Consider the following 23,906-nt stretch of genomic DNA (forward strand, 5'->3'; position numbering starts at 1 on the left):
TGCCAAATATGGTTCAAATCGGTTCATAACCTGATATAGCTGTCATATAAACAGATCTGGGGACTTGACTTCTTGAACTTCTAGAGGGCTCAATTTCTATCCGATTTGGCTGAAATTTCGCAAGACGTTTTTTATTGTTACTTTCAACAACTATATAAAATAAAGTACAAGTCGGTTCATAACCTGATATAGCTACCATATAAACCGATCTGGGATCTTGACTTCTTGAGCCTCTAGATGTCGCAATTATTATCCGATTTGCATGAAATTTTGTACGACGGATTCTCTCATGACCATTAACAAACGTGTTTATTATGGTCTGAATCGGTCTATAGCCCGATACAGATCCCATATAAATCGTTCTCTCTATTTCACTTCGTGTGCCCCAATGGGCGCAATTCTTATACGAATTGGCTGAAATTTTACACAGGTCTCCAACATATAATTTAATTGTGGTCCAAACCGGACCATATCTTAATATCGCTCTAATTGCAGAGCAAATCTTTTCTTATATCCTTTTTTTGCCTAAGAAGAGATGCCGGGAAAAGAACTCGACAAATGCGATCCATGGTGGAGGGTATATAAGATTCGGCCCGGCCGAACTTAGCACGCTTTTACTTGTTTAATGTTATTGCTGGCCATTGGCATTTAGTATAAAATTACGCTTGGATAATTCATTCATTTGGCCTTTTTTTCAAGGTAAAAATCATTTAACCATTGTTTACATATTTAATTGCAGAACGGCATTAAGGGGAATTTAGTCTGTGTGAGAAATCAATACCTAATAAATCTGTCTGAAAGAAGTCAAAATATGCCCCAAGTAAAATTATATGATGGTTGTCTTTTTTCATCACAACCCTTTGAAAAACTTTTCGTTATCGCTTAGCGAGTAATGAGACAATTTAGCAGACAAAGTAATTAGCGAATGTGTTTTGATTTTAATTAACAGCAAACAATATTGATAAAACATTTGGCAATTAAAAGTTTGTTTGGTGATTACAAAGCAGCTTGAGATTACCAAGAAAGAGCTGAAGGTTTTTTAAAGGTCGAATTAATTTTATTGAAAACCATCTGAAACTTTTTTTCAAGTGCAATTTGATGTAAACAATAATTATTTAATTAAATTATGCCAATTATCCTCTGAGTAAACATAGGATGCCAAAAATAAAATTTTTATGTTTAATAGATGCATGGGCCAAAGGCTGCTACTGGTGGAAAAGATGTTTGCAGATGTGTCAGCCTAAAGCAAATACAAACACATCATCATTCCTATTTGGTTTAGTTAGCGAAAAGCCTTATACAAGTTATAGATTCAAATTTCGGAGAAAACCGTTAATAAATGAGGCTTTTATGAGCATATGGTAACAAATCAGCAGATGACACTAGAAGCCAGCTATTATATCTAAATAAGGTCTAATGTGGATCATAATCGGTTCGGATATCGGTTGGCCTAGCGCAACTCAACCGCATAACTTTAATAAAATCAGCTTTCATGGGTTGAAGTCACTGAATCCATAGATCGGTCTATACGGCAGCTATATCCAAAAATAGCTGCATCGGAACCATATTCCGTTCAAATATCGGGTGTGCTTCATATTTAACGGCCATGGCAATATGGGACACAAATTAAAGGGATTTGGAAGTGCAGCACGATTTTGATATCCATATTTGAGTAGAAATGTCTGAGCTGCCATCCCTCCCCTAATGAGAACATTACCCTAAGGAAGAACATTACCACCAGGAATCGAGAAGGGGCACTGGTGGTAATGTTCTTCTTCTCATTAGGAGAGGAATGGCAGCTCAGACATTTCTACTCAAATATGGATATCAAATTCGTGCTGCACTTCCAAATCCCTTTAATTTGTGTCCCATATTGCCATGGCGAGAGTTCTTTGTGATTCAAGTTTAAACTCAATGATAAGAGAACTTTTTTTATAAGCGAGTCCGAACGGCATCCCTCAGTGCGACACCTCTTAGGGGAACATTTTTTAAATGACCATCCATGGCATTATACCTCGCAAATGGCGCCAACCTTAAGAGGGGTAAACACCGCTTTGTCCGATGTTCTCGCCAGGATTCGAACCCGTTCAGCGTCATAGGCTACAATGAATTCGATATCCGCATTCAGGGCGAAGTGTCCCCAACCTTAAATAATATTAGAGAGTTAAAGAAGGCGCAGCGGAGCGGGCCCGATTCGGCTAGTTTTCTATAATTTACAAATTTTTTTTTTAGAGAAATTTTTAATGTAATTTTGTCTTTATAGGAAATTTCAATGAAATGTTGTCTTAAGAGAAAATTTTAATAAGATTCTCTCTTTAGAGAAAATTTCAGTGACATTTTGTCCTTAGAAAAAATTTCAATGATATTTTGTCTTTATAGGAAATTTCAATGAAATGTTGTCTTAAGAGAAAATTTCAGTGACATTTTGTATTTATAGGAAATTTCAATGAAATGTTGTCTTGAGAGAAAATTTTAATAAGATTTTCTCTTTTGAGAAAATTTCAATGAATTTTTGTCTTTATAGGAAATTTCAATGAAATGTTGTCTTAAGAGAAAATTTTAATAAGATTTTCTCTTTAGAGAAAATTTTAGTGACATTTTGTCTTTATAGGAAGTTTCAATGAAATGTTGTCTTGAGAGAAAATTTCAATGAAATTTTGTCTTTATAGGAAATTTCAATGAAATGTTGTCTGTAGAGAAAATTTCAATGAAATTTTGTCTTAAGAGAAAATTTCAGTGACATTTTGTCTGCAGAGAAAATTTTAATAAGATTTTCTCTTTTGAGAAAATTTCAATGAATTTTTGTCTTTATAGGAAATTTCAATGAAATGTTGTCTTGAGAGAAAATTTTAATAAGGTTTTCTCTTTAGAGAAAATTTCAGTGACATTTTGTCTGTAGAGAAAATTTCAATGAAATTTTGTCTTTATAGGAAATTTCAACGAAATGTTGTCTTCAGAGAAAATTTTAATAAGATTTTCTCTTTAGAGAAAATTTCAGTGACATTTTGTCTGTAGAGAAAATTTCAATGAAATGTTGTCTTAAGAGAAAATTTTAATAAGATTTTCTCTTTAGAGAAAATTTCAGTGACATTTTGTCTTTATAGGAAATTTCAATGAAATGTTGTCTTAAGAGAAAATTTTAATAAGATTTTCTCTTTAGAGAAAATATCAGTGACATTTTGTCTGTAGAGAAAATTTCAATGAAATTTTGTCTTTATAGGAAATTTCAATGAAATGTTGTCTTAAGAAAAAATTTTAATAAGATTTTCTCTTTAGAGAAAATTCCAGTGACCTTAGAAAAAATTTCAATGATATTTTGTCTTTAGAGGAAATTTCAATGAAATATTGTCTTAAGAGAAAATTTCAGTGACATTTTGTCTGCAGAGAAAATTTTAATAAGATTTTCTCTTTTGAGAAAATTTCAATGAATTTTTGTCTTTATAGGAAATTTCAATGAAATGTTGTCTTGAGAGAAAATTTTAATAAGGTTTTCTCTTTAGAGAAAATTTCAGTGACATTTTGTCTGTAGAGAAAATTTCAATGAAATTTTGTCTTTATAGGAAATTTCAACGAAATGTTGTCTTCAGAGAAAATTTTAATAAGATTTTCTCTTTAGAGAAAATTTCAGTGACATTTTGTCTGTAGAGAAAATTTCAATGAAATGTTGTCTTAAGAGAAAATTTTAATAAGATTTTCTCTTTAGAGAAAATTTCAGTGACATTTTGTCTTTATAGGAAATTTCAATGAAATGTTGTCTTAAGAGAAAATTTTAATAAGATTTTCTCTTTAGAGAAAATATCAGTGACATTTTGTCTGTAGAGAAAATTTCAATGAAATTTTGTCTTTATAGGAAATTTCAATGAAATGTTGTCTTAAGAAAAAATTTTAATAAGATTTTCTCTTTAGAGAAAATTCCAGTGACATTTTGTCCTTAGAAAAAATTTCAATGATATTTTGTCTTTAGAGGAAATTTCAATGAAATATTATCTTAAGAGAAAATTTCAGTGACATTTTGTCTGTAGAGAAAATTTTAATAAGATTTTCTCTTTTGAGAAAATTTCAATGAAATTTTGTCTTTATAGGAAATTTCAATGAAATGTTGTCTTAAGAGAAAATTTTAATAAGATTTTCTCTTTAGAGAAAATTCCAGTGACATTTTGTTCTTAGAAAAAATTTCAATGATATTTTGTCTTTAGAGGAAATTTCAATGAAATATTGTCTTAAGAGAAAATTTCAGTGACATTTTGTCTGCAGAGAAAATTTTAATAAGATTTTCTCTTTTGAGAAAATTTCAATGAAATTTTGTCTCTATAGGAAATTTCAATGAAATGTTGTCTTAAGAGAAAATTTTAATAAGATTTTCTCTTTAGAGAAAATTTCAGTGACATTTTGTCTTTAGAGAAAATTTCAATGCAATGTTGTCTCCAGAGAAAATTTTAATAAGATTTTCTCTTTAGAGAAAATTTCAGTGACATTTTGTCTGTAGAGAAAATTTTAAAAAGATTTTCTCTTTTGAGAAAATTTCAATGATATGTTGTCTTAAGAGAAAATTTTAATAAGATTTTCTCTTTTGAGAAAATTTCAATGAATTTTGTCTTAATAGGAAATTTCAATGAAATGTTGTCTTGAGAGAAAATTTGAATAAGATTTTCTCTTAAGAGAAAATTTCAATGAAATTTTGTTTTAAAAGAAATTTTCAATAAAATTTTGACTTTAGAGACTTTTCCTATGAGAAAATTTTTTGAAAATTTTTATGAAATGTTGTCTTTAGAGAAAATATCATAGAATTTTAGTCTTAAGAGAAAATTTGATTAAAATTTTTTCTTTAGAGAAAATTTCATTAAAATTTTTTCTCTAGAGAAAATTTCAATGGAAGTGTTTCTTAAAAGAAAATTTCAATGAAATTTTGTCTTTAGGGAAATTTCATACAAATAATTGGATAAAAAGATAGCAAGTAAAAAGGCGTTAAGTTCGGCCGGGCCGAACTTTGGATACCCACCACCTCGGCTATATATGTAAACCACCTTTCGTCAAAATCCGGTGCAAAACTCATAACTTATGTCCCATAGCAGAAATATGTGGAGGGGCTTAACTTAACTCTTTGTCCCAAATTTCGGCAACATCGGACAATAAACGCGCTTTTTATGGCCCCAAAACCTAAAACCGAGAGATCGGTCTATATGGCAGCTAAATCCAAATCTACACCGATCAGTGCCATAATGCAGAAGTATGTCAAGGGGCTTAACTTAACTCACTGTCCGAAATTTCGGCGATATCGGACAATAAATGCGTGTTTTATGGGCCTAAGACCCCAAATCGGAGGATCGGTCTGTATGGAAGCTATATCTAAATCTGGACCGATCTGAGCAAAATTCACAGAGGACGTCGGAGGGCCTAGGACAACGCACTGTCCAAAATTTCAGCAAAATGGGATAATAAATGTAGTTTTTATGGGCCCTAAACCTTAAATCGAGAGATCGGTCTATATGGCAACTATATCCAAATGTGAACCGATCTGAGCCAAATTGACGAAGGACGTTGTAGGGCCTAACACAACTCACCGTCTCAAATCATAGCAAAATCGGCTAATAAATGTGGCTTTTATGGGCCTAAGACCCTAAATTTGAGGATCGGTCTATATGGCAGCTATATCCAAATCTGAACCTATTTGAACCATATTGACGGAGGATGTCGAATGGCCTAACACAACTCACTGTCCCAAATTTCAGCAAAATCGGATAATAAATGTGGCTTTTATGGGCCTAAGACCCTAAATCGCCGGATCGGTCTATATGGCAGCTATATCCAAATCTAGACCGATCTGAGCCAAATTCACGGAGGATGTCGAAGGGCCTAACACAACTCACTGTCCCAAATTTCAGCAAAATCGGTTAATAAATGTGGCTTTTATGGGCCAAAGACCTAAATCCCCGGATCGGCCTATATGGCAGCTATATCCAAATCTAAACCGATCTGAGCCAAATTGATGGAGGATGTCGAAGGGCCTAACACAACTCACTGTCCCAAATTTCAGCGAAATCGGATAATAAATGTGGCTTTTATGGGCCTAAGACCCTAAATCGGAGGATCGGCCTATATGGCAGCTATATCCAAATCTAAACCGATCTGAGCCAAATTGACAAAGGATTTCGAAGGGCCTAACACAACTCACTGTCCCAAATTTCAACAAAATAGGATAATAAATGTGGCTTTTAGGGGCCTAAGACCCTAAATCGGCGGATCGGTCTATATGGGGGCTATATCAAGATATAGTCCGATATAGCCCATCTTCGAACTTAACCTGCTTATGGACAAAAAAAGAATTTGTGCAAAGTTTCATCTCAATATCTCTATTTTTAAAGACTGTAGCGTGATTTCAACAGACAGACGGACAGACGGACGGACATGGCTAGATCGTCTTAGATTTTTACGCTGATCAAGAATATATATACTTTATAGGGTCGGAAATGGATATTTCGATGTGTTGCAAACGGAATGACAAAATGAATATACCCCCATCCTTCGGTGGTGGGTATAAAAACGAAAGAATGGCCTTGCTCGCAGGGCAATCAGCCTTCATATATGGCCAATGAAAACCATTAATACTTAATAGCACTATCAATGGCTTTAACGCTAGTTGGAGTCTCGGCATGGTTTATTAACAAACAATTTCCAAAATTATATGATATTCAATATGCATATATTGTATATTTCTATATTTGATATACTTACAATACAATTCAATGGTGATATTGGTGGAGACATATTTCTTGTGAAAATTGCTCGCCTGACATGTATAGACGGCATGCTGATGGATTCGTGATAAATTCCGCACCACCAATTTGCTGTTTATCGTATTATCGTAACTGTAATCGACAACGCTATTCTGTATTTGTCCATTCATCAGCCAGGTAACAGTTGGTGGAGGTTTGCCTAGAGGTAAAAGTGTACAAAAAGTAGGGAAAATTACAACTTAATATAATTAAGTAGATACTGGAATTTTTTTTAGGTGTTCTTTTCATAAATTACAAGTAGGAAAATTTGATATAGACGAAAAAAAAAAAAATTGATATTACATTTAATATTGAATTGAATGCCTGCCATTACTTCCATTCTAGAGATGCCCTAGAAAAGCTTTTTAAATGAAACGCATAATTTATTTTCCATAGGCCCCAAGTAGCTTGGGGCGGGGGGTAGGGTATATTTTCTTTCTTTCTCTACTTTTTTTTTCATGCTGTTTTTGTGCTGCTATATGCCCCCAAGTAAATCTGTCAATCATCTTTTTTTCCATAGGTCCTTCATCATTTCAAAAACAGCAGCAACAGCAGCAATATTTCGTCGTTCACCTTTATTTTCGATTAAGTAATTACTTTTTCTTCGGGGAAATCACGCAATACCTTTTGCCATATTACATAAAATATTTTCCTCGACACAATTGAACAAAGGATAACAATGAGAAACCCAAGGAGAGAAACTGAAAACGAAAACAACATACCACAAAAAATATTTCGAACGCCTGCAAATGATGGTGAAATGTGGAAGCCAATCAATAATATTAAAATAAAAGCCAAATTAAATGGGTCAATCTCTGGAGGGCTTCAAGGACGATTTTTTTCTCTAGGTATATACATACAATTTTATGCACTTAGTCATATTTAAATGAAATTTTGTTGACATTTTGATAACCACAAGAAAATGGTGGGGGAGTATTTATTATGGCATTTCATTTGCAAGTTTTCTCTAAAGACAAAATTGCTTTGGAATTTTCTCTTAAGGCCAAAATTCTGTGAAATTTTCTCTAAAACCCAAATTTCTGTGAAATTTTCTTTAAAAGCAAAATACTGTGACATTTTCTCGTAAGAGAAAATTTCTAGAGGCTCAAGAAGTCAAGACCCAAGACCGGGTTATATGTCAGCTATATCAAAACATGGACCGATTTGGCCCATTTACAATACCAACCGACCCACACTAAAAAAAAAAGTATTTGTGCAAAATTTCAAGCGGCTAGCTTTACTCCTTCGAAAGTAAGCGTGCTTTCGACAGACAGACGGACGGACATGGCTACACCGACTTAAAATGACATGGCGATCAAGAATATATTGGGTTGCCCAAAAAGAAATTGCGGATTTTTTAAAAGAAAGTAAATGCATTTTTAGTAAAACTTAGAATGAACTTTAATCAAATATACTTTTTTTACCCTTTTTTTTCTAAAGCAAGCTAAAAGTAACAGCTGATAACTGACAGAAGAACAAATGCAATTACAGAGTCACAAGCTGTGAAAAAATTTGTCAACGCCAACTATATGAAAAATCCGCAATTACTTTTTGGGCAACCCAATATATACTTTATGCGTTCTTAGTCGCATATTTCGAGATGTTACAAACAGAATGACGAAATTAGTATACCCCCATCCTATGGTGAAGGGTATAACAAATAAAATGGCATTAAGTTCGGCCGGGCTGAACTTTGGATACCCACCACCTCGGGTATATATGTAAACCCCATTTAGCCACAATTCGGTAAAAATTTGATTACATAAGCACCTGAAGTCGGCAAGGACATTGAGTGGTCTAATTGTAATTGTAGAACAAAATATTGGTATTTTCGGCAGATATATCCAATAATAAACCGATCTGAACCATATTAAGGTCCGATATCGTGAGGCTCATTCAAATTTACTGTTTCAAATTTCAGCGAAATCGGGTAATAATCAATAAAGCTTTTATGGGCTTCAGACCCTTATCGGCAAATCGGTCTATATGGCAGCTATATCTAAATATAGTTCGATCTGAACCATATTTAGGTCGAGTGTCAGGAGGCTTAAAATAACCCACTGTTGCAAATTTAAGCGAAATCGGGTAATATTGTAAATAAAGCTTTTATGAGCTTCAGACTCTTTATTGGTCTATATGGCAGCTATATCTAAACATAGTCCGATCAGTACCATATATGGGTAGGATGTTGGGAGGTTTTAAACTGCGCACTTTTCCAAATTTCCATGAAATAGGATGAAAACTAAAGCTTTTATGGTCTTCAGACCCTTTATCGGGAGATCGGTCTATATGGCAGCTATATCTAAATAAAGTCCGATCTGAACCATATTTAGGTCGGATATTGGGAGGTCTTAACCTACTCACCGTTTCAAATTTTAGCGAAATCGGGTAATAAATAACGATTTTATGGGCTTCAGACCCTTTATCGGGAGATCGGTCGATATATAGTCCGATCTGTACCATATTTAAGTAGGATGTTGGGAGGTTTAAAACTGAGCACTATTCCAAACTTCAGCGAAATCGGATGAAAACTAAAGCTTTTCTAGCCTTCAGACCCTTTATCGGCAGATCAGTCCATATGGCAGCTATATCTAAATATGGACCGATCTAATCCATATTTAGGTCAGATGTCGGGAGGCTTAAAATAACTCACTGTTACAAATTTCAGCAAAATCGAATAATAAATGTGGCTTTTATGGGCCCAAGACCTCAAATCGGCGGATCAGTCTATATGGCAGCTATATTCAAATCTAGACCGATCTGGGCCAAACTAAAGAAAAATGTCTATAGCCCCAACACAACTCTCTGTCCCAAATTTTGGCAAAATCGGTAAATAAATGTGACTTTTACGGGCCAAAGACCTTAAATCAAGAGAACAGTCTATATGGCAGCTATATCCAAATCTGGACCGATCTGAGCCAAATTGAAGAAGAATATAGATGGGCCTAACCTAACCCAAATTTCGGTGACATCGGACAATAAATGCTCCTTTTAAGGGTGCAAGACCTTATATCGAGAGATCGGCCTATATGGCAGCTATATTTAAATCTGGTCCTATGGAGGCCAAATTGAAGAAAGATATCGATGGGCCTAACATAACTCATTGTCACAAATTTCAGCAAAATCAGATAACAAATGTGGCTTTTATGGGCCTAAGACCCTAAATCGGAGGATCGGTCTATAAGGCAGCTATATCCAAATCAGGACCGATCTGGGCCAAATATAGGAAGAATATCGATGGGCCTAAAACAACTCATTGTCCCAAATTTCGGCGATATCCGATAATTAATGCGCCTTTTATGGGCGCATTACTTTTTCCAAATTTTGGCAAAATCGGACGAAAAATGCGCCTTTTAGATCTAAAATCTAGAGATCGGTCTATATGGCAGTTATATCCAAATCGGAACCGATCTGAGCCAAATCGAAGATGGATGTCGAAGGGACTTACACAACTCACTTCCCCCAATTTTGGCAAAATTAGACAATAAATGCGCCTTTTATGGGCCCAAAAGATCGAAAGATCGGTTTATATGGGAGCTAAATCAAGATATAGCCCATCTTCGAACTTGTTTTGCTAATGGACAAAAAAAGAATCTGTGCAAAGTTTTAGCTCAATATCTCTATTTTTAAAGACTGTAGCGTGATTTCAACGGACAGATGGACCGTCATGGCTAGATCGTCTAAGATTTTTACGACGATCAAGAATGTATTCACTTTATAGGGTCGGACATGGATATTTCGATGTATTGCAAACGGAATGACAAGATGAATATACCCCCATCCTCCGATGGTGGGTATAAAAATAGGATGATTATTATATCCTTGGTGGTGGGTATCCGAAGCGTTTTTACTTGTTTTGGTTAGGATGGGTAGACGGCGATGGCCCTCCTTTCATTTAGGTACAGTATATTCGCGGTCGTACAACATGATAGTCTGGTATTGTTTCTATTGGGAGGAGAGGATTTTTTAAAACAAAGTAAATGCATTTTTAATAAAACTTAGAATGAACTTTAATCAAATGTACTTTTTTTACACTTTTTTTCTAAAGCAAGCTAAAAGAAACAGCTGATAACTGACAAAAGAAAAAATGCAATCACAGAGTCACAAGCTGTGAAAAAATTTGTCAACGCCGACTATATGAAAAATCCGCAATTACTTTTTGGGCAACCCACTATTATCTTGTATCACATTTGTGGTGTAGGCTATACAAATTGAGATTTTCCACCGATTTTGTTGGTTTCGTTTAACCCCTCAATATCCTTGCCTTTGATTATCAGTTTAGTTATGCCAACTGCTAAAAATTATGCACATATACTCAAGAGCGAGCCAATGTGTTTCAACCAAACTACATACATCTGTTGCCTTTTAACAACTTCCTAACTAACTGCAAGTGTTGAAGTCTTACTTATGTTTATATCCTATGCGAATTAATTCCATATTTCCTGGCCACAAACATTTTGTGAATACCAAATTAACAAATTTTACCTAAGGACTTTTAATGTATTCCAGCACGTGTGTGTGTGTGTGTGTGTGTGTGTCGAATATTGATTATTGTTATTATTATTAACTTCCTTTAAACAATAAATTATATTTAATACATGAACTTGGCCATTTAAGACATTGTGGCTTCACCACACAACAGCACAGTGGAGGAGTATAGGTTATGACAACAAAACCGGCTGCCAGGTAGCTGTGTCAAACACTAAAGTTCACATTATATAGAGCCAGAGCTTCTTTTCTTTGGCTATGGCAAAAAAAAAGTCTGATGGTGTGCTACAATTCAATGCAATAGAAGGGAGATACACCTACTCTACTGCACACCTACAGCTAAGCACATACGCATACACACTAACACCAACCCACCCTAGTCGCACTCGCATTCCTCACCTTAGAAAATAGTAATAAATTTTATTATATTTTTTTGTTTATGACCCAACGAACGAACAACATCCATTGTTCATTTTGCTGATGTGCATGTTTGGTTTAGCTGCTTGTATGTGTTTCTACGAAGACCTTAAAGGCGATTGAAAATGACGATGTCTGGCATGAGCTAGGACAGAGAAATTAATCAAGAGAATCTAATGTTATTATTTATCAAAAAACAAGAACCTACTATGGCTCCCTATGTGCTGTCCCTCCCTCCTCCCCCCTCTTATTGGTGTTTGTGTATGAAAAAAACCTCATTTACGTTGGGTGAGCATTCAACATTGCCAGAGCTTACCTATGCTTACACACACACACACCCATAGAGTCTAAAAACTGTGTGTGAGCTTGCATGTGGAGAGCACAAAGAGTATTCTCTCACATATAAATAAAAGCATTTCTTGAGTTTGCATAAGACAGCAAAGAGGCAAGCTTGCGGTGATTTTTGTTTTGCACCTCTTACCCCCCGATGCGTTCAAACAAATGGTTTATTTAATTGTTTTATTAAGTTCATAAAGCAAAAAAAACAAGTAAGAAGGCGTTAAGTTCGGCCGGGCCGAACTTTGGATACCCACCACCTCGGGTATATATGTGAACCACATTTCGTCAAAATCCAGTGAAAAATGCATACCTTATGCCACATAGCAGCTCTATAGATATCATCCGATTTAGACCAAATGCTTATAAGTACAAGTCATTGTTCAACCGAGAGATCGGTCTATATGGCAGCTATTTCTAAATCTGGACCGATCTGAGCCAAATTGAAGACAAATATTGAAGGGCCCAACACAAGTCATTGTCCCAAATTTCGGCGACATCGGACAATAAATGCGCTTTTTATGGGCCCAAAACCTTAAATCGAGAGATCGGTCTATATGGCAGCTATATCCAAATCTGAACCGATCAGGGCCAAATAGAAGAAAGATGTCGAAGGGCCTAAGGCAACTCACTGTCCTAAATTTCAGCAAAATCGGATAATAAATGTGGCTTTTATGGGCCTAAGACCATAAATCGGAGGATCGGTGTATATGGCAGCTATATCCAAATTTGCACCGATCTGAGCCAAATTGACGAAGGATGTCGAAGGACTCAACGCAACTCACTCTCCGAAATTTTAGCAAAATCGGATAATAAATGTGGCTTTTATGGGCCTAAGACCATAAATCGGAGGATCGGTGTATATGGCAGCTATATCCAAATTTGCACCGATCTGAGCCAAATTGACGAAGGATATCGAAGGGCTCAACGCAACTCACTGTCCCAAATTTCAGCGAAATCGGATTATAAATGTGGCTTTTATGGGCTTAAGACCATAAATTGGAGGATCGGTCTATATGGCAGCTATATCCAAATCTGGACCGATCTGGGCCAAATTGACGAAGAATGTTGAAGGGTCCAACACAACTCACTGTGTCAATTTTCATCCAAATCGGTTATAAAATGTGGCTTTTATGGGCCTAAGACCCTAAATCTGAGGATCGGTCTATATGGCAGCTATATCCAAATCTGGACCGATCTGAGCCAAATTGACGAAAGATGTCAAGGGGCCTAACACAACTCACCGTCCCAAATTTCAGCAAAATCGGATAATAAATGTGGCTTTTATGGGCCTAAGACCCCAAATCGGCGGATCGGTCTATATGGGGGCTATATCAAGATATAGTCCGATATAGCCCATCTTCGAACTTAACCTGCTTATGGACAAAAAAATAACCTGTGCAAAATTTCAGCTCAATATCTCTATTTTTAAAGGCTGTAGCGTGATTTCAACAGACAGACGGACAGACGGACAGACGGACAGACGGACGGACATGTCTAGATCGTCTTAGATTTTCACGCTGATCAAGAATATATATACTTTATAGGGTCGGAAATGGATATTTCGATGTGTTGCAAACGGAATGACAAAATGAATATACCCCCATCCTTCGGTGGTGGGTATAAAAAAAGAAGTTAAATAAAAGCATTGCGCATATAAAATTCACCATATGAAAATAATATCCACAAACAGCTTGCTAGATTTTATGAAAGGCTCATTTACTTCAAGGGTGCCCTAAGTCAAAGTATTCAATTTGCAGTACAGCAACCTAGGAGGATGAAGAGTAGAAGATACTTGTAACAGAATATCCAAGAAAATGGTAATATGTGTAAAGGTCAATACTTATACTATTGCAGACAAATTAAACAAGTAAAAGCGTGCTAAGTTCGGCCGGGCCGTATCTTAGGAACCCACCACCATGGATTCTGCAAAAAATGTATACAAAATAATTTTGTTTAAAGGGCAAAATTTTATTTCACATACCAAACTTCTGTCAGACCAAACTTCTAGAGAGACCGCATTACATGGGATTGGTGATTTGGACCGTATTTGGCACAGTTGTTGGAAGTCATAACAAAATATCTCATGCCAAATTTCTGGCAATTCGGACAAATATTTCGGCTTGAAAAGGCTCAAGAAGTCAAATCGGGAGATAGGTTTATATGAGAGCTATGTCAGATTATAGACCGATTCGGACCGTACTTGGCTCAAATATTGTAAATCATCACAGAACAGCACGTTCAAAATTTCAGCCAATTCGGACAAATATTGTGGCTTGTAAGGGCTAAAGAAGTCAAATCGGGAGATCGGTTTATATGGGAGCTATGTGAGGTTATGGACCGATTCGGACCGTACTTGGCTCAAATGTTGAAAGTCATCACAGAACAGCACGTGCAAAATTTCAGCCAAATTGGATGAAAATTGCTGCTTGTAAGGGCTCAAGAAGTCAAATCGGGGTGTCGGTTTATATGGGAGTTTTATCGGGTTATAGACCGATTCGAACCGTACTTGGCTCAAATGTTGTAAGTCATCACAGAACAGCACGTACAAAATTTCAGCCAAATCGGACAAAAATTGCTGCTTGTAAGGGCTCTAGAAGTCAAATCGGGAGATCGGTTTATATGGGAGCTATATCAGATTATAAACCGATTCGAACCATACTAGACATATTTATTGAAAGTCATAACAGAACACCACGTGGAAAATATCAGAACAATCGGGCAAAAATTGCAGCTTATAAGGGCTTAAGAAGTCAAATGGGAAGATCGGTTTATATGGGAGCTATATCAGGTTATAGACCGAGTCGGACCGTACTTGGTACGGTTGTTGAAATTCATAACAGAGCACTACATGCCAAATTTCAGCCACATCGGACAAAAATTGCGGCTTTCAGGGGCTCAAGAATTCAAATCGGGAGATCGATTTATATGGGGGCTACATCAGGTAATAGACCGATGTGGCACAGTTTTTGGAATTCATAACATTACATTACAGAGTCACAAGCTGTGAAAAAATTGTCAATGCTGACTATATGAAAAATCCGCAATTACTTTTTGGGCAACCCAATATATTAGGTTCTTGACCGATTTTAACCGTACTTAACACAGTTGCTGGAAGTCATAACCGAGCACTACATGCCAAATTTCAGCCACATCGGACAAAAAGTGCGGCTTCCACAGGCTCAAGAAGTAATATCGGGAGATCGGTTTATATGGGAGATATATCATGCTCTTGACTAATTCGAACCGTACATAGCACATATCGGAGCACCATGTGCAAAATTTCAGCACAATCGGACAAATATTGGGTTGCCCAAAAAGTAATTGCGGATTTCTCATATAGTCGGCGTTGACAAATTTTTCACAGCTTGTGACTCTGCAATTGCATTCTTTCTTCTGTCAGTTATCAGCTGTTACTTTTAGCTTGCTTTAGAAAAAAGTGTAAAAAAGTATATTTGATTAAAGTTCATTCTAAGTTTTATTAAAAATGCATTTACTTTCTTTAAAATTACTTTTTGGGCAACCCAATATTTCGGCTTCCAGTGGCTCAAGAAGTCAAATCGCGTAGCCAGTTTATATAGGAGATACATCAGGTTCTTGACCGATTTGGACCGTACATGCAACAGTTGTTGAAAGTCTTAACAGAACATTGTATGCAAAATTTATGCCAAGTCGGATGAAAAGTGGGGTTTCCAGGGGCTCAAAAAGTCAAGATGGGAGATCGATTTTTATGGTTATACACCGATCTAGACCGCTTTAGAGCGTACTTGGCACAGATGTTGGAAATCACAACAGAACACTATGTGCAAACATTCAGCCAAATCGGACAAATGCCAAATGCGGCTTCTAGGGGCTCAATAATTCATCCGAATCTGAACCGATATGGTTCTTTTACAATCCCCAATGACCTACATCAATGCTTAGTTTCTATGCAAAATGTCAAGCGGCTAGCTTTATGCGTTCGACCGCTATCGTGATTTCGAAAGACGGACGGACGGACATGGCTGGATCGACTCGGAATGTCAAGATGATCCAGATTATATATACTTTATGGGGTCCTAGATCTAGATTACTAGATTAGTATACCCCCGTCCTATGGTGATGGATATAAAAAACGGGCTCAGTTCTGCCGGGCTGAATCTTGGGAGCCACCGTAGCGCAGAGGTTTCGAATCCTGGCGAGACCATCAGAAAAAATTTCCGCGGTGGTTTTTCCCTCTTAATGATGGTGTGTGCAGTTGTGATTTACTTGTCCGCCTATGACGCTGAACGCCTGGGTCCGAATCCTGGCGAGACCATCAGAAAAAATTTCAGCGGTAGTTTTTCCCTCCTAATGCTGGTGTGTGCAGTTGTGATTTACTTCCCTCCAAAGATGTGTCGCACTGCGGCACGCCGTTCAGACTCGGCTATAAAAAGGAGGCCCCTTATCATTGTGCTTAAACTTGAATCAGATTGCTTTCATTGCTGTGTGAGAAGTTTACCCCTGTTCCTTAGCGGAATGTTCATGGGCAAAATTTGCATTGCATTTGGAATCTTGGGAACCCACCACCATGGTTTTTTCTAAAAGTGTAAATGCAAATTCGCCCAGGAAGATTCCATTAAGAAACAGGGGAAAACTTAGCACATGTCAATGAGTGCTGTCCGATTCAAGTTTAAGATCAATGATAAGGGGTCTCCTTTTTGTAGCCAAGTCCGGACTGCATGCTGAACTGCGACACCTCTTTGGGGAGAAGTTTTTATATAGCAAAGTACCTCACAAATGTAGCCAGGATTTGAGGAGGACAGCCACCATTGAAAATTTGCAGTGCTATGAGTGCAGTCCGTTTAAAGTTTAAGCTCAATAATATCGGACCTCCTTTTTTATGCCCATCCAAACGGAGTGCCGCATAGCGACACCGCTTGATGGAAAAGTTTAACAAGGCGGGATACCTCACAAATGTAGCAAGAATTAGTCAGGGGATAACCATCGCAGAAAATTTTTCTGATGTTACTTCGGGGTTTGAAAAAAGGCGTTCGGCGTCATAGGTGGGCTTGGTTACTTCTGCGCCACGGTTGCCTCGCCGAACAAGCATAATCGAGAAATCGGTTTTTATGAGGTTGCCAATCGATTTGAAGCGTACTTGGAATGGTTGTTGGAAGTCGTAAAAAAACACTACTTGCAAAATTTCAGCCAAATCGGATAAAAGTTGCGGATTTTAAGTATTGAACATATCAAATCGGGAGATCGCTTTATATGGCAGTTACATGAGGTTATAGAGATCGATTTGGACCGTATTTAGCACAGTTGTTGAAGGCCGTAACAGAACTCTTCGTGTATTATCAAGCCTTAGTATTGTCAAGCCAATGGGCTTACGTTCATGCGTTCGTACACAAATATGTGCTGTAGTGTGTGTGTGTATTTGCCGAACACTGGTTTAAACCATAGATAGGCACAACACATAGTGTGCCGTAGCACACATACAGTGCAAGCGATAATTAATAAGTTCGGGATTCGCCTTCCAGGAAGAAGGCAAATCCCGAACTCCAGGATTAGGAGTCGAATGCAGTGTTTATGAGTATGAAGCATTCCCTGATAGCTCCAAGATGAAATCTGAGCAAGGTTTGGTAGTCTACTTCAAGCCACTGAATATCAGCATTTTGCCGAGACTGTCGGACAAGTGTGTAGTCCTTCAAGCAAAGGCCTTTGTCAATACGAAAGCCACAAACAAATTTTGGGAAAGGATTTACCACCTTCGAAACTTAGGATTTAGCGCTTGGTGGAATGTTTATGGTACCTTAACGAACTCCAGACTTACGACATAGCGCAATAGGTTGATATTGGGTTGCCCAAAAAGTAATTGCGGATTTTTTATATAGTTGGCGTTGACAAATATTTTCACAGCTTGTGACTCTGTAATTGCATTGCATTCTTCTGTCAGTTATCAGCTGTTACTTTTAGCTTGCTTTAGACTGACGAAGACTAGACTAGACTAACGAAGATGCCAGAAACTGGTGTGGCAATGATCAGCAAATCCTCCGCCGGTCTTAAATACGTGTTTTTTTTATCGGACTACTGAACATAGTGGAGGAATTGGCCATTGCAGAGCTAAGAGCGAGGAGGAAATCTGTACATGGATGTGGAACTGCCAGGGCACTCTGGGCCACCTCCGACCAAAGGAGACGAAGGAGTTGCAAATTTGCTCATGAACATGCCATTAAGGGCCAAACTTCTCACATATCAATGAGTGCTGCTCGATTCAAGTTTAAGTTCAATGATAAGGGGCCTCATTTTTATAGCCGAGTTCGAACGGCGTGTCGCAGTGTGACACCCCCTTGGGGAGAAGTTTTTACATGGCATAGTACCTTACAAAGGTCGCCTCTCTTAGAAGGGCATAACTGCAACTGAAAATTTTTCTGATATTCTCGCCAAGATTCGAACCCAGGCATTCAGCATCAAAGGCGGGAATGATATCCTCTGCGCAACGGGAAAATTCGCATTTGCTGGACGATATGCCGTATGCCTTAAATTCCCTATTTAAGCTAAATTTTAATTCCATTTAGTGTGAAGGTCCTTTGTATTTATTGGGTTGCCCAAAAAGTAATTGCGGATTTTTTAAAAGAAAGTAAATGCATTTTTAATAAAACTTAGAATGAACTTTAATCAAATATACTTTTTTACCCTTTTTTTTCTAAAGCAAGCTAAAAGTAACAGCTGATAACTGACAGAAGAAAGAATGCAATTACAGAGTCACAAGCTGTGAAAAAATTTGTCAACGCCGACTATATGAAAAATCCGCAATTACTTTTTGGGCAACATTAGACATTTTAAAGATTCATACAAAAATCCCTCTCATTTGGGATGTTTACTTTTAGTTTGAATTGGACTTGAAATTAAATTAAATTTGACTTGAAGTGCGTGTAGTAAAGACATAAATTGACTAAGCTACCAATTTTAAGTAATTTTATTTTTTGGGGTAAGAACACTCTACTCTGTATGCCTTTGCCTATTAAATGCCTTGCTTAGCCAGCCAGCCAAGTAGTCAGAAATTTTTGGCTAAATATTTGAAATTTGAATTAACGCATTGTGCTTGCGTGCCGTTGACATTTGTGCGAATTTTTCTCAATGCATGTGTGTGTGTGTGTGTGAGCTTGGCAGTTGTTTTTTAAACATATTTCAAATATGTCACTTGTCCTTGTCTCCTTACTCCTGCCATGGCCCAGCAAACCTACTGTTTGTCAAGAATTGTGCGATAATAAAATTAAGGCAACTTTTGCTGGAACTGCCCAGATTCAAAATAAAGCTGTGATTTTTTGTTTTCACTTTTCACTTCTTATTTTGGAATTTTGCTACTGTAATTTTTCATATCAAAATTTCATTTGCATTGCGTGCTCTGGGTAATTTCGCTTTATTTAACGATGGCATTTTGCAGCTCAAAAAGGAAGTTTTAGCGGAATTCAAAAAAGTTGAAAAAAAACACATTGAAATGGAAGTTTTATGAGCTGTTTTTTACTTGTTTCGTCGCTGTCTACTTGGCTTTGACTTAACCACCCTTCGCAGTACCTTTCGCACTTAACCCAAATGCCTGGCTAAAGGGTTTCATGTGAAAAATGGCTAGGTGTAGCAAAATGTGGTACTTTATTTATTCGCTGAGGCGTTATGTTGATATTTGGGAGGAGTTTTTAGCTTGACGAGAGAAATTTGTCGCAAAGTTTGTGAGTCCTACCTCCCAGTACCCACCTACCAGAGCCTTAAAGTGTCATCAATCAAAGTTAACCAACAGCTAGCAGCCAGATTGTGAAATCCAGTTAAGTAATTTTTCGCAAACGAAGATTAAGTTTGCCATGATTTCATTTTTTTTTACGCTAAAGACTTAAATTTTTAAAGGGTATGGGGATAATTAAGTTGAAGTTATAAATCAAAATGTTATTTTCATAAAATTTTGTAGAACAAAATATTGGTCTATTTGGTAGACATATACAAGTAAAGACCGATCTGAACCATATACGACAAGGATGTTGAAGAGCCTAACAGTCAAATTTTAGCCAAATCGGATTACAAATTCGCCTTTTATGGGGCCAAGATTTAAATCGAGAGATCGGTTTATATGGCAGCTATATCCAAATCTGAACCGATCTGCGCCAAAATGAAGAGGGCTAACGAAGGGGCTAATTCAACTCACTGTCCCAAATTTCAGCGAAATCGGACAATAATTGCGTCTTCTATTGCCCCAAAACCTTAAATCGAGAGATCGGTCTATATGACAGCTATATCCAAATCTGGACTGATCTGTGCCATATTTCAGAGAGATATCGGAGAGCTTTTCATAACTCATTGTCCCGAATTTCGGCGAAATCGGACAGTAAATGCGCTTTTAATGGACCCAAGACGTTAAATCGAGAAATCGGCCTATATGGCAGCTATATCCAAATCTGAACCGATCTGAGCAAAATTGAACAGGGATGTTAAAGGCTCTAAGGCAACTCACTGTCCTAAATTTCGGCGAAATCAGACAAAAATTGCGCCATTTATGGGCCCAAAACCTTAAATCGAGAGGTCGGTCTATGTGGCAGCTATATCCAAATCTGGACCGATCTGAGCGAAATTGAACAAAGATATTAAGGGCTCTAAGGCAACTCACTGTCCTAAATTTCAGCGAAATCGGACAATAAATGCGCCTTTTATGGGTCCAAAACCTTAAATCGAGAGATCGGACTATATGACAGCTATATCCAAATCTGAACCGATCTAGGCCAAATTGAAGAGAACTGACGACGGGCTTCACACAATCACCGTCCCAAATTTCAGCAAAATCGGACAATAAATGCGCCTTTAATGGGTCCATGACATTAAATCGAGAGATCGGTCTATATGGTAGCTATTTATATCCAAATCTGGACTGATCTGTGCCATATTGCAGAGAAATATCGGGGAGCTTTTCACAACTCATTGTCAAAAATTTCGGCGAAATCAATCAAAGCCAAATTGAGCATGGATATTAAGGGCTCTAAGACAACTCACTGTCCGAAATTTCGACGAAATCGGACAATAAATGAGCCTTTTATGGGTCCAAGACCGTTCATCGAGAGATCGGTCTATATGGTAGCTATATCCAAATCTGAACCGATCTGGGCCAAATTGAAGAGGAATATCGACTGGCCTTACACAACTCACAACTTTTATGGGTCCAAAACCTTAAACCGAGAGATCGGTCTATTAAAAAATGAGTACTTCATTGCAATATTTCCCAAAATCGAACAAACATATATATGGGAGCTAAATCTAAATCTGATCCGATTTGGAGCAAACTTTTCATGTATTGTGGTAATTGATGAGGAAAGCGTTGTACAAGGTTTTGGCAAGATTGGTCAATAAATACGCTTGCTGTGGCTGTAGAAGTGAAAATCGGGCAATATGCATATATGACAGCTATATCTAAATCTGAACCGATTTCTATGAAATTCACCAATAATATTTACGGTCAAGAGAAAATCTGTACTACCAAATTTCAAGGGAATCTGTTAATAAATGACCATTTTATTGCATTATTACTGCAAATCGGATGAACACATATAGGGGAGCTATATCCAAATCTGAACCGATTTCTATGAAATTGAATATTAATGTTAATAGTCATAAGAAAATCCATCGTGCCAAATTTGGAGAAAATAGGTTAACAAATGACTATTTTATTGCATTATTACTGCAAATCGGAAGAACATATATATGGGGGCTATATCCAAATCTGAACCGATTTCAATGAAATTCACTATTAATGTTGAGAGTCATAAGAAAGTTCCTCTTGCCCAATATCAAGGGAATCGGTTAACAAATGACCAGTTTATTGGAGTAATACTGCAAATCGGAGGAACATATATATGGGGGCTACATCCAAATTTGAACCGATTTCTATGAAATTCACCGTTAATGTTGAGAGTCATAAAAAAATCCTTCCTGCCAAATTTCGAGAAAATCGGTTAACAAATGACCATTTTATTGGATTATTACAGTAAATCGCATGAACATATATAGGGGAGCTATATCCAAATCTGAACCGATTTCTATGAAATTCACCAGTAATGTCGAGAGTCATAAAAAAATTCTTTCTGCCAAATTTCAAGGGAATCGGTTAACAAATGACCATTTTATTGGAGTATTACTGCAAATCGGATGAACACATGTAGGGGAGCTATATCCAAATCTGAACCGATTTCTATGAAATTTACCAGTAACATCGACAGTCATAAGAAATCCCTTCCTGTTAAATTTCGAGAAAATCGGTTAACAAATGACCATATTATTGGATTATTACTGCAAATCGCATGAACATATATAGGGGAGCTATATCCAAATCTGAACCGATTTCTATAAAATTCACCTGTAATGTCGAGAGTCATAAAAAAATTCCTCTTGCCAAATATCAAGGGAATCGGTTAACAAAAGATCATTTTATTGAAGTATTACTGCAAATCGGACGAACATATATATGTTACCTATATCTAAATCTGAACCGATTTCTTTGAAATTCACCAGTAAAGTCGAAAGTCATAAAAAAGTTCTTTTTGCCAAATTTCAAGGGAATCGGTTAACAAAAGACCATTTTATTGGAGTATTACTGCAAGTCGGAAGAACATATATATAGGGGCTATATCCAAATCTGAACCGATTTCTATGAAATTCAATATTAATGTCGAGAGTCATAAGGAAGTCCTTCCTGCTAAATTTAGAGAAAATCAGTTTACAAATGACCATTTTATTGCATTATTACTGCAAATCGGACGAATATATATATGGGGGCTATATCCAAATCTGAACCGATTTCCATGAAATTCACTAGTACTGTTGAGAGTCATAAAAAAATCCATCCTGCTAAATTTCGAGAAAATCGGTTAAGAAATGCTCATTTTGTTGCAAAATTACTGCAAATCGGAAGAACATATATATGGAAGCTATATCCAAATCTGAGCCGATTTTTTCCAATTTCAATAGGCTTCGTCGCTAGGCCGAAAAATATTTCCATACCGGACGATCGGATGAAAATTGCGACCTGTGATTTGTACACAAGTTAACATGGACAGATGGACAGACAGACAGATGGACAGACAGACAGATGGACAGACAGACAGATGGACAGACAGACAGATGGACAGACAAACAGACGGACATAGCAAAATCGAATCAGTAGGTGATTCAGAGTCGATCGGTATACTTATCAATGGGTCGTTCTCTCTTCCTTTTGGGTGTTACAAACTAATTCACTAAGTTATAATACCCTGTACCACAGTAGTGGTGTAGGGTATAAAAATTCAATCCCATTTTCCAGTAGTGGTGTAGGGTATAAAAATTCATTCCCATTCTGCTACCGCCTCATATATATCTTCACATGTCTTAAAAATGCATATAAAAATATCTCCAACTTTTTGTTCTTGTTTCAACAACAACAACAACAACATCCTTCATTATTCGCTTGTCTATGCGTATACATCTTCGACAATAAACTCAACAAGGAAAAAAGTTTTGACAATGGCAACCACCAACCACCATTGTGACTACAACAAATACAATTACAATTGAGATTGATTGATAGGACAATAAGCCTCAGATAATGTTTTCCTTGAAACTAGATTATGGGGTCTGTCTAAATTGATGTGATGTAAGGTGAAATATATTGGCATTACCATGATGTATTGATGCTAAGAGATTTTCTGAAAAGCACATAAGTAACACCAACTGACGAAACGAATGAAATCACAAAAAAATCGATACAAGGAATGGTATTGGCAGCTTAAAGATTTCATTCGCAAAGTGTCTTCATGTGAATGTAAATAAAATACAATAAAATTATTGATTTAAATTTTATACATTACATATGTGACTTGAATGAGTCTCAAAACTTTGCTCAAATTTTCCCCAGCA

General features: G+C 36.8%; 1 protein-coding gene across 1 annotated transcript in view; it reads right to left on the reverse strand.

The window, feature by feature from the left end:
- LOC106093703 (hemicentin-1) overlaps positions 1-23,906 on the reverse strand; it is a gene marked incomplete in the record, with an annotated part of 778,578 nt that overhangs the window by 210,618 nt on the left and 544,054 nt on the right. The window contains 1 exon segment of the mRNA XM_059361772.1: positions 6,733-6,933. Coding sequence (XP_059217755.1) covers positions 6,733-6,933 — 201 coding nt within the window.

The sequence above is a fragment of the Stomoxys calcitrans genome, chromosome 2 (genome assembly GCF_963082655.1).
Source record: "Stomoxys calcitrans chromosome 2, idStoCalc2.1, whole genome shotgun sequence".
Classification (NCBI taxonomy): Eukaryota; Metazoa; Arthropoda; class Insecta; order Diptera; family Muscidae; genus Stomoxys; species Stomoxys calcitrans.